Source organism: Clinocottus analis, unplaced genomic scaffold (genome assembly GCF_023055335.1).
Source record: "Clinocottus analis isolate CAN_PGR_092001 unplaced genomic scaffold, fCliAna1.0.p SCAF_3, whole genome shotgun sequence".
Lineage (NCBI taxonomy): Eukaryota > Metazoa > Chordata > Actinopteri > Perciformes > Cottidae > Clinocottus > Clinocottus analis.
This window is the reverse complement of record NW_027176042.1, coordinates 11,174,561-11,190,705: the sequence shown is the minus strand read 5'-3', so window position 1 is coordinate 11,190,705 and position 16,145 is coordinate 11,174,561. Positions and strand designations below refer to the sequence as shown.

The window sequence follows — 16,145 nt, the reverse complement described above, 5'->3', positions numbered from 1 at the left end:
GCTGTAGCAATACAGTCTCTGTGCTTTTGCAACGTACGAGTAAGAAATCCTTCACGGTGTGTGGCGGTGGTGACCTTCATCGACACAGACTGGTCTCCCCTGGGAGCCTTTCGACACTGTCAGATTTTTGACATTGACGAAATTGCATTCCTGAAATACTTTGCATCAAGTCGGACACGCCGTTACAAACTAGAGAACCTTTTGAATGAGAATCAGGCAACCAGTCTTTTCCAGGAATCATGATTGTAAAATCCAGCGTTATCTTCCCCTGGCTGCAGGAAAAAAAAACAACTGAAACAACAAAAAATACCATGTTTTTATTGCTTTTATTGCTTTTTAGGCTTAGACAAATATTTGTCCTCTGAGTCATTTTGTGAACAAATCACCTTGCATTGTATTGAGGTAAAACTGGACTGTATGAAAAGGTTTTTGGGTTAAATATCACATAGATTTAGTTCCGTTTAAAGTACACACACACACACACATACCCATATATATATATATATATATGTATATATATATATATATATATATATATATATATATGTATATATATATATATGTGTATGTGTATGTATATATGTATATATATGTATATATATGTTTTATATATATATATATATATATATATATATATATATATATATATATATATATATATATATATATATATATAAAATGTGTGTGTATTTTAAACAGAACTAAATCTATTTGATATTTAACCCAAAAACCTTTCATACAGTTATAAATACATAGCCAACTAAAGTTCTTAGTTCATCGTCTATGAAGGCAGGAGCACCCTTGACCAAAGAAAATTCTAAGACGATAGGGAGGTGCCACTTAAAAAGAGCCTTGTGTTCTAAACATACTACAAATCAATCTGAAATGAGTTACCTCACAAGAATTAGGATTTTGTATTTTTGTCGGGATATCGGAGCAAAACCACAACACTTTTCCACACAACACTAATTAGTAATAGTGTATTTTAGAGGGATAGGCTTAAACGAAACAACTTCACCATCTGCATACACAGCATTACATACTGTTATGATGTATTTTTTGCAACCTTTGACTCATGGATATTTCTTAAATGAACATATGCATTAACAAATGCATCACCGGAAGACCGTAAGTCTTATAATTAGCTGACACTATCGGGGGATGAGTGGTCATCCCGTTACCACAAGGTAGCCGGTTCGATCCCCAGTCCCCCCACAGTTCACACGTTGAAGTGTCTCTGAGCACGACACTTAACCCCTCGTTGCCCCCCGGGCGCCTCACAGGGCAGCCCACTGCTCCTTAATCAAGGATGGGTCAAATGCAGAGAAGAATTTCCCCAAGGGGATTAATAAAAGTGTATGTTTTTATTTTTTTTAATTTTTTTTAAGCTTATGTTCTATTTTCTACAAGCACAGTAACTCATTGCTGTATTGCATTTAAATGATAATCGACATTGTTTGTAGGAATTCTAAATGAGAGTATGATGTGCATCCTCATTTCTTGGAGCATCATTTTTGGTTCATGTCTTTGTATATCAAAAACCATGACTTCTACTGAAAAGTTGTTATTTTGTGGATGTTTTCACTGCAGGAAACCAGATGGAGCTATCTGTTTACCTTCCTGGCATTTCCGGCAATGCTGCAGCTGTGTGTACTGCCCTTCCTCCCTGAGAGTCCTCGCTACCTGCTAATAGAGAGGAGGGATGAGGTCGGAGCAGAAAAAGGTACTGTATGCATATTGTATGGTAAAAATGCATCCAGGAGGCCACAATAAGCTTTCTTGTCTCAAATACAGTTGTGTTTCGAAAGCAACTTTTTATTCCGTAAACCAAACATGTCCATGCTCTTCTGGAGCTTAAAAAAAATAAATCTACAGAGTAAGAGCATCAAGGTATAAATAGGGCTGGACCGGAATATACAACAATTCGGATGATGGTTCATTGTGTATGGACTTGCTTTTCAGTTTAGGGATTGGGATTTCTGTTTTCCTTGTTTTCTATCCATCAGGATTACAAACATGCATAAAACACACCAAACCTTTTGGAAAGTGCTTTTTATACAATAAGGATACAAACAACAATCCTTAAAACAAATACCTTTTATATAAATTTAAAGACACATGTTGTACTGTCTATTTAGAACAAACAAAGGTCTTTCCCTGCAGAGTAACGTCATGGAGACGTGCCAAGTCAGAGTCCTCCTTGCTGTTACTTATGTCGGAGCGCAACCCATGCGGGGCTCGTGCTGAAAGGGCTGAGCGGAAGCCTCTAGAGGCTGCGTTACACTCTGGCTCGCAGCCAGGCACGGCCTGAGAGACGGTGTGCAATGTGCAGAGACAGCAGCATCCAAACGCTGCCGTTTAGGGGAGTGGGCCCACAAACATGACCCAGTGCCGCGTCTACACTCTCACACGCATCGAAGCATGATGAGAGGACACTGTATGGGAGTGTGTGCATTGTGAGGCATGGTGTTGAAAAATAGAAAAAAAAACTGTGTAAGGGAAGCCTGAGTGTGTGACAGAGTAATTGTGCTGCATGACATTAGCCCATGCTGCTTTCTGGAGGTCAAAGCGCTCCTGTGATCAAAGCAGTGAAGGTTGATAACCTATTGTTCTCTACAACTCAAAGATATTTAGTTTCTGGTTGAAGAAGGGTAAAGAAACCAGAACTTATTTACACTTCAAAAGCTGTAATCAGATAATATCTACTTTTTTTAAATACTCAAAGTAGTTGTCAATTAATTTACGAATTGACAACTTATCAGTTAATCGACTCATCGTTCCAGCTCTTAATATCGCCACCTTGCAAAGTATGCAATGTTTTTTTCTTTGCACATATTTCCCTCAAAGCAAGCCAATGTAAATGTTGGATGTGTGTAATGATTTAGGTGTCTTCTCTCAACTCATTCAATATGCAGCATCTTGCTTAGCTTAAACTGAATGAGTTAACAAAGCATGTAGAATAAGGTGACATTAGATATGACTTTGATGTTTTTTTTCCAGCTTGGTTTGAATCTTTGATGTTTATGTCCATACTCTATGAAAGGGTGCTCTCTGGAGGTTTGGTTACTGTGTTTGTAATGCAAAACGGACTTGCTTGATTTTCACCTTGAAACTAAACATTAGCCCCCTAATACATTTACAATATCTCAAATGTAAGACAATGGTCAAAAGGAAAATAAAATGCACTTGCTTTGTCTTTTGATTACTTACAATATATATTTAGTGGCAGTACATCTAAATTACAGCTTAATGTTAAATGCTTTTCAGTATTGCAGTATAACTGTGGCTTTCTCTATTTTAGATCATGAGAGGCTCTTAATACGAAAGGAATGCATTATGAGGAAAAAGGCAGTATTTTTTAAATAAGGACAGAGTGGAGCTGAAAACGGTATAGTTCAACTGAACTCATTCAGTTGTTACATAAAACCAGGAGACAACAAAAAGACTCTATTGATAACATTATACCACTATGAACAATTCAACAAACGCCATATGGAACCAAGCAACACATCCATATTTATTCTGCTGATAACTCAGAGAGCTGATGCACTATCCCTACACTTCTGAAAAAACAATCACCACTTCAGTTCAAGAAGAGAAAACAACTATTATAGGCTCATAGCATTGACCTAAAGTGTGATGAAATGTTTTCAAAAATATATTGTGACTCTACTGAAAACTGAGGCAGTTTGCTTGAATAAAACGAAGAAGCGCTGATGATGCAGTTCACAGTTTTACCCACCTAACCCCACATTAAGACACATGCACATTAATTTTAGTTCAGCTTCAGGATAAAAAAAAGAATATTACAGAAAGTAAGGGAAATGTAGGAGACTGTATTTAAACAAATGTCAATTGGTGACCATAGTCTAGTTGAAAAGCTTTGTTCTGAGCTACAGACAATGTCTTTTTCCAGAAGGCTTCAACTCTATGGTGTTAACAGTAAACTCATGATTCTGTTTTATCAAATTATTTGTATGTTTATATGGCATACAATTATGACATGGTAACCTGTCAGCACAGTTAAAGTCTACCCTTGCACGTCTTACGCCAACGGCCATCAAGGTCATAGGGTGGGAAAAAAAGCCCTGTCACCTGCCCTTATATGACATATTTGTGCACAGACACTCTGAATTCCAGGTGTTGCCTTCAAGAATACAGGCTTTATCAATACAAAAAAAAAAAAAATCACTGGGGACTAATATACTGTAACTCTATACTGCCATCAGTGTAAATGTTACTCTCCCGCGTGTAAGGCTAATTTATACCCCGGAGTATAGTCTGGACTGGCGATATAATTTATACCCCGGAGTATAGTTCGGACGAGGGACATACTATGGCCTGTTCTACCGGGCCACTTTTTCCACCCTGGCCGCCCCTGTGTGTAGAGCTGTCTGATTCAGTTGAAGATATTAACATGTTAACATTATCTGCCCAAAATATAATAATGTTCCTTGAATCAGATGTAAAATATCATTCACAAATTCCAGTTTAAATCACAGACCTATGAGCTTCATTTATAAAACGGCTGAGACATGATTCATAAATTATGGAAAGGTATCACACACGTATAACACTTTTTTTTTTAATGACAAGCACTTGTAATCCCTTTGAAAACTAACTTTGAGCAGTGAAGGTCTTGAAACTTTGTCGTTAAAGTATTTTGAATTCAAGGACGGTGCTTTTACATCTCGTGATGGAGCACTTTTATTTTTAGCTCACTCTTGTTTTGCCATCTGTCTTTGTTTATAGCTGCTCTTACCAAATAAATAATTCCAACCTTGAGTCTGTTCAACAAATTGGCATCAGGAAATAAACTTTTGTCTCTTTTGGTCTTGTCACGTCCTTTAGTGGCCCTTCCTTGCACTTATAGGTTGAAGGTAGGATAGTTTTGTAGACTAAAGTCAGCCTAATTTCAGTATTCAATATTTCTGAAGAATACACGAGAACATGTGGCATGAGGTTTCACCTTTACAACTCACCGATTCAATCCTAACTCTTCATGCATAACAGTATGTGCTTGTTTCTGGGCCTTTTCTATAGTTGTTATGTAGTGGCTGAAGGCCGGATGCCAAGGTCATTGGTCTCTGACCTACAGTTACAAGCCGCATCAACCTTTGGTGGGTGTCCCCGCTGTAGCAAGCTAGTGCTTCTGCTAGCTCCCCGCCGCTGCTGCTGCCGCCTGCACGCCTGGAGCTAGCGTGGAGCTAGCGGGAGGGGGGGGGGGGTAGCGGTGAGCTAGCAGCAGTGCTTTCTGGCTACAGCGGGAAGCTAGAGGGGACACCCACCGAAGGTAGTAGCGGCTTATACCCGACTTTTACGGTAATTTCCCTGCAGCTGAAAATTGTCAACATAAAATTCACTACCTCCGCTTATTTGAGTACAATTGACTAGCAACTACACTGTCCAAGTATTTTGTCATACTTTGTGATGAATTTGTGATCAATATATAAATATGTAAAATACATCGATGGTACTAACTAATGAACTTGGGACCGAGAGACAGTAGTAAAGTTACTACTGTATAGTTAGAAACTATGGAGAGACAGACTGTGCATTATTGTTTTGGTCCTCTTATGGGACTTGTTGATGACAATAAAAAGATGGAATGATGGCGCACTTACTCTTAAATTTTAAGCCAAAATGCGTCCAAGTTAACTTTCTTGTCAGTCCCTTTGGGACTCTCTTTAAATATTTACACCTGTTTGAATAAAGGTGCTTTTCTTGCCGCAGTAATAATGTAGTGTATATTCGCAAGCAGACAGTCAATAAGGCCGCTGTGCGTGCTGGGAGTGCTCAGACCACAATGGTGTCATGTGACGGAGCCCCGCTGTTCTCCTGCAAGGAAAATTTAAAAAAAAGGTTACCAAACATCAATAGCACATCACATCTCTCACACAAGCGTCCCCTGTTCGAGTTTCCGTAGCTTCTATCAGCAGGGATACAGGATTGCAGACTCATTTCTGTACTAATCTCGACGATAATTAAGTCAGATCTCATGGCAAGCAACTTATTTATTCTAACTGAGGGTCATTTTTGGATGATGAGTATTTTGTCTTTTCTTCTCTGTCCTTACGTTCCCCGTTTATGGTGTTTACGTCGCTGTAGATTTGATAAAAAAATGATCAATGTCTTTGCGGCTTACAAATACACCATGCCTGCCTGAACATCTTGGACCAGCTTCAGTCTGTCAGACCTAATAGCCTCCTGCGTGGTCACTGTTCACACTCCCACGTCCCGATGACCTACTTCTAGTCCCTGTAGGTACATAGAGATGTGCAATTCTGGGTCATGTCTTTAGCCTGTTCCCACCTTGAATTCCCACAATCCCAGGGAAAGACTAAAAGATTGTGAGGAGAGATGCTTCTTTTCAGCCCCCTATTCCCTTCAGTCCATCACATAAAAGTGGCACACGCTTAAACAACCTTCAAGTGGCCGAGCTGCAAAGGACGCAGACACAGATATAAAACGTGTGTGTGTTTCTGTTCTTTTCTGCCTTTTGAATGAGAGAAAAAACATGTATCTTATAGATTATGCTCGTCATGACGTAAGTGCATAAGTAGTGCAGAGGGTTTTAATAAAAGTCATTGTTGTCATTGTGAAGTTTGCCAGAATATTTCGGACATTCGAGTCTATGACAAACAGACAATTTAGTCAGCTTCTGTTTGAGAATAATAAGACATATTAGAGCATTTAGTACTTTAAATCACTGTGATTCAGAGTTTCATCTGCATTGCAGTCACATTTAGTATTGTGTATTCCGGAGGAAGCATTTAAAGTGAGAACATGCTGAGCCCAGAATGTCACAATCTGTTTGAATACACTTCAAGGTATGCTGTGAAGTTTTCTCGTAACCGTCAGTCATATTTGCAAGAATTGTTCTCATCAATGTGACAAAAGTGTTCAATGCAATTCCAGTAAACAGTTTTAAAGACAAATCTTTTTAAAAATTATACGACAAATCACAACACATAAACAAAACTGTGACTCACTCAAAACATTAGTGCCACAATAACGCACTAAACCTTTGTTAAAATAGGTTCAGTGCGTTAACAAACAGAATATTTGTTAAAAAGTGAGATTTAAAAACAGCAAATATTTTCACCACTCAGACTTATAAGATTAAAGTGTATAGATAAATAAAGTCAACATTTCCAATCAAACCCTTTGCATACCTTTTCGGTTTTTCCACAAAAATTCTCTACGTCGAGAAGTCAACGTCTCCACTGGGTACTTAATATGTGCACGATCACTGACCACCGGGGGGGTGCTGAGATTAGATTTTTTTCTGAATTTAATACTCATAATTATACTGAACTGGGAGGTTATTCATATTGAGACTGCATAACCCAATACTTACTTTATGGAGGCCAAAAGCTAAAGTAACAGTTCTCATTAACGGTTAAAATAAAGATTACTCATCAAAAAAAGATGGATTTCTACTTGTAAACACTTAAAACTCCAGACAACTGATATCAGCTGTGTCTGAGTGAGTGTTCGATGTTTACAGATTGAGCCATACTTGAGGCTGTACATCCTAATCCTCTTCGATCCCAGCATTTTATCTGTGGATTTGTTTAACACTGTTGAAACAAATGTGACCAGCTGATAACGTGTGTGTGTGTGTGTGTGTGTGTGTGTGTGTGTGTGTGTGTGTGTGTGTGTGTGTGTGTGTGTGTGTGTGTGTGTGTGTGTGTGTGTGTGTGTGTGTGTGTGTGTGTGTCAGCCTTCCAAAGGTTTCTGGGGAAGAAAGATGTGTCCCAGGAGCTGGAGGAGGTCCATGCGGAGGCTCGGGCTCAGGACAACCTGCTCACCGCCTCTGTGTTCCAGCTGCTGAGGAACCCAGCTGTTCGCTGGCAGCTCATCACCATCATCATCAGCATGGCCTGCTATCAGCTCTGTGGCCTCAATGCTGTGAGATGCAGCGTTTATTTAGATTTCCTCAGATTGTCAGTGGAATCTCGGTCTTTGTACCCAGCGTGTCACTCAGGATTTCTTTTTTAATTTGAAGACCATTTACGTGATAAGCATGCTGCATATCAGCATCAGACTTTTTTTTCAAGATGCTCTGTTACACCTCATCATATATAGAAATTGTCAATCAGTTTTGGATCCCAGTGGACAGATTCGTGCCATGCACGGCGGGAAAGTGAAAAGTGTTTACCTCCTACTTGAGCTAGTCAGACGAGAGAAATATCATTTAACCGGACCGTGCAGAACACGCCCAGTCTGTCCCTCGCGCCCTGATTTCAGCGAGTGCTATTTCGGGCAAACAACGCAACATACTGTAAGTGACAATTTGTTTGGCCATCTGAGGGAAGCAAAACAAGTTAAAAGTATTACACTGGCATATTGTTTCCTTAAACAGCTGTTTCCTATGAACACCTTCAGCAGACATGCAGCAACATCAGCCTTTATTTGTAACTCCAGTGTTCACTTCTAAAAAGCCCCGTCAGTGTCAGTGGATCAGGTGTAGCAACTCAATGCAGAACCCCCTGAGTCTCTACATGCACAGGTGTGACCCCATATGTGTCTTTTAGAAACACGTTTTGTTTGCAACGGTTATGTTTAAAAGTCACATTCTGTATATGTTTTTTTTTTCTTTTATGTTTTTGTTATGAAAGGTAAAAAAAACCATAAGAATATTCAACATAAATCAAGAGGTCCTATTAAGCCTGTTCCTTGCCCCAGTTATAACGCATCACATCACATTCATATTCAGAATGGCTATCAGATATTAACATTAATAGTTGTGCTCAATTTTGTATAATCAAATTTTCACATTTGATAGGTTGATGGATTTCTGTAGTAATACTGTATGACGTAAAGCCAGAAATCCCAAGCTCATCTGAGTTATCACAGAAAAGATCATGACTCGATTTACATACATTTTCATTTCACGAAGACAGGAATTTAATTTAGATCACTCCTGAGGTCTTTATTGTGATTCACCATCACCATCAGAACTGTCAAATGACTCCGGTAAATATTATAGTGTGATGTTGCGGAGGCTGATGCTGCAATGGACGCTGACAGCTGAGAAATAGTCCTGCAAACAGTGTGACGGCATCAATCAGTGCTCCAGGCAAACAAAGTTCATAATTTCTGACAACCACCTATTTATATATTATATGTGTATTATTTTTCATAGATCTGGTACTACACCAGTGGGATTCTTCGGGAGGCAGGCTTTGCAGAGAGCATTATTCCCTATATTACCCTGAGCACTGGGGCCATAGAGACTTTGGCTGCCATCATTTCGGTGAGTATTGCTACTTTAAATCAACTGAACATGCCTGATTATGGCTGTATATCACAAGGTATATTTTGTTTGACTCGATAAGTTATCTTGGTAAGTAATCCTCTGATATGGTTCACAGTGCAGGAATATAAATCTGTACCACTCATAGTTCGCTTCTGCAAAATTTGTTTTACTCTGCTCTTTAGATCAAGTCACTCAACTGCCATTGCTCGACAACATGATATAAATAAATGTACATTGCTGATCATAATGAGTTGCCAGCTCTTTGATCAGCAATATACGTTACACACTATTGTGTGAAATACACACATTAGTCATACAATATTAAAGTTGGATTTGCATATCAAAGGGTTGTAAAACTAAATATGCTTATTTATCCAACACATTGGAGTCTTCTCTACTTATCAACACATAGAATTGTGTTTATTTTTGTAAATGGCAAACTAAACACAAACAATTTCCTTTGGGATAAAGCTAAGTATTAGACATTTTTATTTCTGAGAGCAACCTCCAGAGTTTCACAGGCCTGTGATATTGAATTGCTTTTGAACAGACACCATGTGCATGAGCCTCATGTTCATGTACATCTGGTGAGGAAGAATAATTTGATTTTGTCTTTTAGGAGCTTCAAATATTAAGATATTAAGATATTCAAATCAAACTCTACATTTGGCTTTAAACTTTAATTTCTGTAGCAAACATCTCAATGTTGAGGTTTAATCCCCAAATCCTGGGATATTCACTTCTTAATACACCACAATATGCATTTAGCTGTAGCTCTGACCTTATTCCATCAGTAATGTCTTTACACCACACAAAGCTGCAAATACTTAGTTTTTGGCATATACATACAGTTTTTTTTTCTTTCTCCAAAGGAATTGGAAGAAACACTCACAATGGAAAGCTAAGCGTTCCCCTGCAAAGTCTCAGGAAAGATTACCTATGTTTTTGCATTTTGTAGTTTGGTGATAATTGGTTTTGGGAGCACCCAGAAGACACTGTGTTACCTGGTATGCTCCATCGGGAAATTAAGCTTGGCTTAGTTGCGCAAGTAAATCCCAAAAACTAAGTAAACAAATGTGTAAATGTATTTTAAAAAGCATTTGTATGCATGTGACAGGGGAAATATGTATGTTTCCTGTGAACACAGAAGTCTGTTTTGAAAAGACACTATGCATGTGACAAGCGGAAGCTGACACTTGGTCTGTGACACATCTAAAACCTCTGCTCGACGGGGACCTGCAGCATCAGAGTTTGAAGGTCATTGTATGAAGTCACTGTATTGTGAGAATGTCTTGACCTGACAGCACTTCCCACTGACCCACTATTCTTGTGCATTTTGTCCTAGAAGGCTTTTTATAGACTCACTCACATTCAGTGCTTGCACGGTACGATCAGCCACCGCTCCGCGCTACTCAGGAGATCCCTTTGATTGGTTGTAGAAATATCAGTGTATTTGGTGCTTTTCTTCGTAATTGACTATGTGATATTAAATATGATCAGGGCGACTGTACCACGCGTGAAAAAAAGGGGATTTCTTTATATAAATCGTTATGAGGATTTGTGTCCTTTCCTTGCATGTCAAAAAGAAGAAAAGTACATATCTTTTATTCAACACATGCATGAATTATGCCCTCCAGGTCTGTCACTTTGCACCATTACCCTAGAAAATTACATTAAAAAAAGAGCAGATGATCTAACTGACATATATACTGGCTGTAATGCAAAGAAGATGACCTCCACAGGTCCTGGCGATCATTGGTTAAAGTGATAATTGATCAAAAGCTGTGCTTTATTTCCACAATAGCCACAGTGTAACTTTATTTAGATGAGCTGGCGATGGCTCGTCCTCAAAACACAACAAACTAATGTGTTATCTGCTCCCGAGCTAATTTAACACCTTCTGTCCCGAGTAGCTCATTAAGGGGACCTTACAGCTGCTCGTGCCATACGTTTGCCCCTCCAACACAAGGGCAAATGTTTCCACCAACCTTACCGCTTCCATTTTCATCATCGAAAGACCATATCATGGAGTGCACAGGTTTTCAAATGAGGAAATCTCTTCGTAATGGTTGAATACAGTATGTGTATACTTTTATAATGCATGCTGGGATAGGCTCCAGCAACACTGACCACGAATAAGTGGGTGTACAAAATATACAGGATGGATGAGTCAGTGCAGCCTTTTCATTGCATTACTGTTTTTCAGTGATGTGAACAGTGGATGGAGGAAGACCACTGTTAAAATGTATTATTTACAAGACAATTGTTATTATTATTATGTATTTATAAATCTTAATATCATTATTTATTGCCCAACGGCTTAAACCAGGGGTGTCAAACATATGGCCCGCGGGCTGGATCCGGCCCGCCAGGATGTCCAATCCAACAGAAGAAGAATATATATATATATATATATATATATATATATATATATATATATATATATATATATATATATATATTTTAAGACTAAAATTAGCAGAGCTGAGATTCAAACCTCAGATCCTCTGCTTAAAAGACGGACATGCAAACCATTGATCCACAGTCGCAATTCATGTGAGCACTGATATTGTGTTAGAAGTCGTTAAACATGGATCACGTCACGAAAGTGGCGTCACAAACGTGTCACATAGCGAGGGAATCTGCAGAGGAGAACCCAGGCAGATAAACAGAGGGCTGATCTCTGAATTTTTGGTCTTTATGTTTCTAGGTAATTGTTGAAAGACCTTAAATTAGAGTTTATCATCTAAAAACCTTCACCAATGATTTAAACATAGAGAAACATTGTTGTTAATTATGCATTATTATGCTGTGATTTTACTGGTCCGGCCCACTTGAGATCAAAATGGGCAGCATGTGGCCCCTTCACTAAAACGAGTTTGACACCCCTGGCATAAACATACCGTGTGACCCCATTCACACTCATGCTGGTCACTTATTTCATCTTGGCATGTCTCCTTCTCTTGCTTTATAATTCCTGTCAAATCTCAAATATAGTTTAAAGTAGGAATGTATCTGCGCTTTGTTCCATAATGATGGAGATTTATAAAACAGAACCAGGCACATGGGCAGATTTTAAAAAGCTTACCATGTCTTTGTGCGTGCAGATTTTAAGTGGATAATCAGTGAGTTTTATGCATTTTGCCCCAGTTGTTTCTCTTGTTTTTCAAGCAGGATCTCTCATCTTTTGCTCCCATTTTTATTTTTAGTGATGACATACAACTCGAGATAACCTTGAATTTTGTCTTTGTGTTAAAACGTTTAGAAGTTGACCATCTTCACCACAATTCACGCCGCCTGGTGGCAAGCCGCATCAGCTCATTTCCCTTTGCATCTGTTCATATCTTTCCATTGGCCTAGTATTGCACGATTCTGCCTTTGAATTCAGTGTCTCATTTAATACGATGGTATCATTAATCATCTGTCCAAGACTTGTTTATTCTGCTTTTATCCAGCTCTGATTAACCATTTTATTCAATTAGTTTCATTGTCTTTGGCTGCATAACATATTTTTTAAACTGAATGATGAAAAAACAAAACAATCAACGGTCACAATGGATTTTTTCTACATGTAAAAATCCCCTGACCTCCCGCCTCCTTTTTTCGTGTCCTACTGAGCCGTCGCCCTTTTACTCCGACACACTTCACGATACGGCGGGCGAACACACAAGAACTGTGGTGTATGTGCCAGCCCACATTAAATCCCACACATGGCGAACCGTCTGGCAAGTTAAAGTTTAAATACAAACAAATGATCATGGAATACAAAACATGACATCCCGGTAGCAAGTAAATGAAAGAAGAGTTATTGTCACACTGTCAACACTAAGGGAATGCTTCATAAACATGAAGCATTCCCTCACCATAAACATGGTGATGGATTTTCTAGCCTCACTTATTCTGCCTTTGGAAGTTGCTTTTGTATGCTGTACAAATACATGTATCTGCAAATCCCATTCTCTGCAGGAAGTAACCCATATAATAATGATAATAATAATACTTTAATTTATGCTCTTACTGCAGAATTAACAGGGATAATGTGAAGCAGTCTCGATGGTTGGCACCACCCAAGGAGCAAACATATCAGTCTTCTCTTCCAATTTAGTCCGACTTCAAATTTTAATCCGACATTGATTGTCACCAGTGTGAAAAAAAACAGTCAAAGCGTCACAGTCGGTGTGTTGAAACACATATTGCATATTGTAGTCGCAAGTCATTGAAGTGAAAGTTTTAGCTTTTTGTCAGAAAGTGGAACATAGACATGAGAATAGCACCATCCTTTGTCAGTCAACACTCATGGAAACAGTGCATTTGCACTCTGTTATGAAACAATGACGGTTTAAACCCCACATTCAAACCGAGATATGAGAGTATGATCCTGAGACTGTTATCATCAGCCGTCAAGTAGACGGGGCAGTGAACCTCTGAATGACAGAATCAAGGTTTTACACAATAACACGTGCTTCTCATTTAATCTCTTATTGATAATAGCAAACACTTTTCTACATGCGACAGACACTTTACTTTCGTCCCCACTTTTTAGCTTACAAGCTCATATATACACAAACAAATACACACACACACTCTCTCTCACACACACACACACACTTTCAGAGACCATAATAAGCTGCGGCTTTGCCGATGGTTGATGTGCTAGTGTGGGTGTGCTTCTGTCTGTGTCACTGTAGAGAAAAACATCCTATGCCTTCAGGGAGCGATGAGATTCATGAAGATCCAGACACACGCGCACACACGCACACACACACACACACACACACACACACACACACACACACACACACACACACACGCGCAGTGTAAATTACAATGCCTTTCAAAACAATCCATGTCATGACCTGCTGCCAATGTAAAACTGTGCAAGAAAAAAGAAGCACTTCTCCAACACAACACATACAAAAAAACCTCAAGTTTTGTTTTCCACCCCTCTTTCCACTCAAAAGCCCCTCAGTGCATATTTTACAAATAACAGTGACCTCTTTTCCACACTTTGGTGAAATCTCAATGGAGTTTGAGGGTAATGTTCTGAATACTTTATTGCTTTGAGGCCACAAAGGAACAACTGTTGTGGTGAGGGATTTGCTTGCCGCTCACTCGGAGCTTAAGCTTGGTCAGTAATGAATCTCATGTTCCAGACTGCATCTATGATGTGCATCTAAGTAGAGCGACACCTGGGTGTAAGAAATGCATGTAGACTTATTGAATAGCCACATGCTATGCTTTTGTATAAGTATATATGTATTCCTTGAACAATATGGTGCATTATGTATAGAGATTGAAGGGTTAACCAAGCAAATGGGATTTGCTCTTCCTTCAGCAAATCATTGCTTTCAAATGAGTTTCTACGTTTGTTACCATATGGCGCACACAGCATGATATAAAAAGCTGAGAAAATGCTCCCAAATAGATTGTAACTTGTTGATTACACATCTTTGTGTGTCTTCGAGGGGTAATTAAGAAAACAATTCTTTGTGTTGTTTGAAAAGTAAGTGGGCGTTCAGACTGAAAATAACTCATGAAGCAACGCAAAAGGCTGTGTTGAGGGCGTGTAGCTTCAGGTCCCGGTGAGACTCTCAAATATGATACAGAAAAGTCCAGTTAGTGGAGCAGATTAATGTGTTTTAGGACCATCAGATGGCATTATATGTAATATAGAAAGGATTTTACAACCCAACAACAATTGACACAGCATGGCAAAATTATTTAATCTTTTTTCCCAATAGTTAAGATGTTTCAGTCTGGAGAGACTGACACTGAAATTCATAAAACAATTAGCTTTTCATTTATGCAGCCTTTGTAAAGAAACCTCTGTAAGATTACTCTAATCTTGTTCTGCTTTGTCTTCTCAGGGCTTAGTGATAGAACGAATCGGGAGGAAGCCACTCCTCATCTTTGGATTCTCAGCCATGGCCATTTTCTTCAGCCTCCTCACAGTGTTCCTCAATTTCCAGGTGAGCCACCTTTCCTCTTCTCCACTGACCTCGCTGTAGGCACACTGCAGGCGAAAAGGTGTGTCTCAATACATAAGGGTGTTCTGTGCTGCAGTCCAATTATACTGCGAGCAAATTACCATCAGGGCTCCAACTCTGAGGAAATCAGGTTGTTACACTGCGTATCACTTCTGCGTGGAAATTATATATATGATATTTCTCACATTTTCAACAAAAATAACTTGCTTAAGTAGCACTGGAACTTGCACAGAAAATAAGAAATGTATTATACAAATGTATGGATTTCATTTTCCTGGATTCATTTGGTGATGTCTGTTTGAACAAAAGCTGAATGAACTAAAGGATGTCACCATTAATCATTAATTTCCCTGATATATTTATGATGCCAAATTGCTGCAGATAGATTTTTTGCTAAGATAATGATGATGGTTATTGCAATATGATATCTCTCTCACTCTCTTATCTAGGACAGTCTGTCATGGATGCCCTACCTCAGTTACATCTGTATTCTGGCAGTGATTGCATCCTTTTGCTCTGGGCCAGGTAAAACCACTGACTCACATACCTGATTGAGAGTTCTCCTTTTGTCTTCTTCTCTCCATTCTCAGTGCTCCACTTCACTTAAAACTGCACTTGCAAGAGATTGAGTGAACACCATTCAGATTTTTGTCAGATTGCGTCCTTCACAGTTAGCCGTAATTCAGTGAAGTGGTCGTTGAATAAGATATGTGACAAAACCAACTCTGGTGCTCACTTTTAAAACTGGCAGAGGACCACATATCTGTATTTACGGTGATTTTTAGACACAGCACTGCAGATGCACAAGGGACAGTGGGAGTATAGTGCATCTCGGTGGTTGGTTGACTTTGAGTTTCAAGGTGAGACAATCGCTGTCATCCCACATATGATCC

General features: G+C 39.0%; 1 protein-coding gene across 1 annotated transcript in view; it reads left to right on the top strand.

Moving 5' to 3' along the window:
• Positions 1–16,145, top strand: part of slc2a9l2 (solute carrier family 2 member 9, like 2) — a 71,731-nt gene that overhangs the window by 21,982 nt on the left and 33,604 nt on the right. The window contains exons 7-11 of the mRNA XM_068594220.1: positions 1,591–1,723; positions 7,727–7,914; positions 9,152–9,262; positions 15,133–15,234; positions 15,702–15,777. Of these exons, the coding sequence (XP_068450321.1) occupies positions 1,591–1,723; positions 7,727–7,914; positions 9,152–9,262; positions 15,133–15,234; positions 15,702–15,777 (610 nt within the window). The remainder of the gene's footprint in view (positions 1–1,590; positions 1,724–7,726; positions 7,915–9,151; positions 9,263–15,132; positions 15,235–15,701; positions 15,778–16,145) is intronic.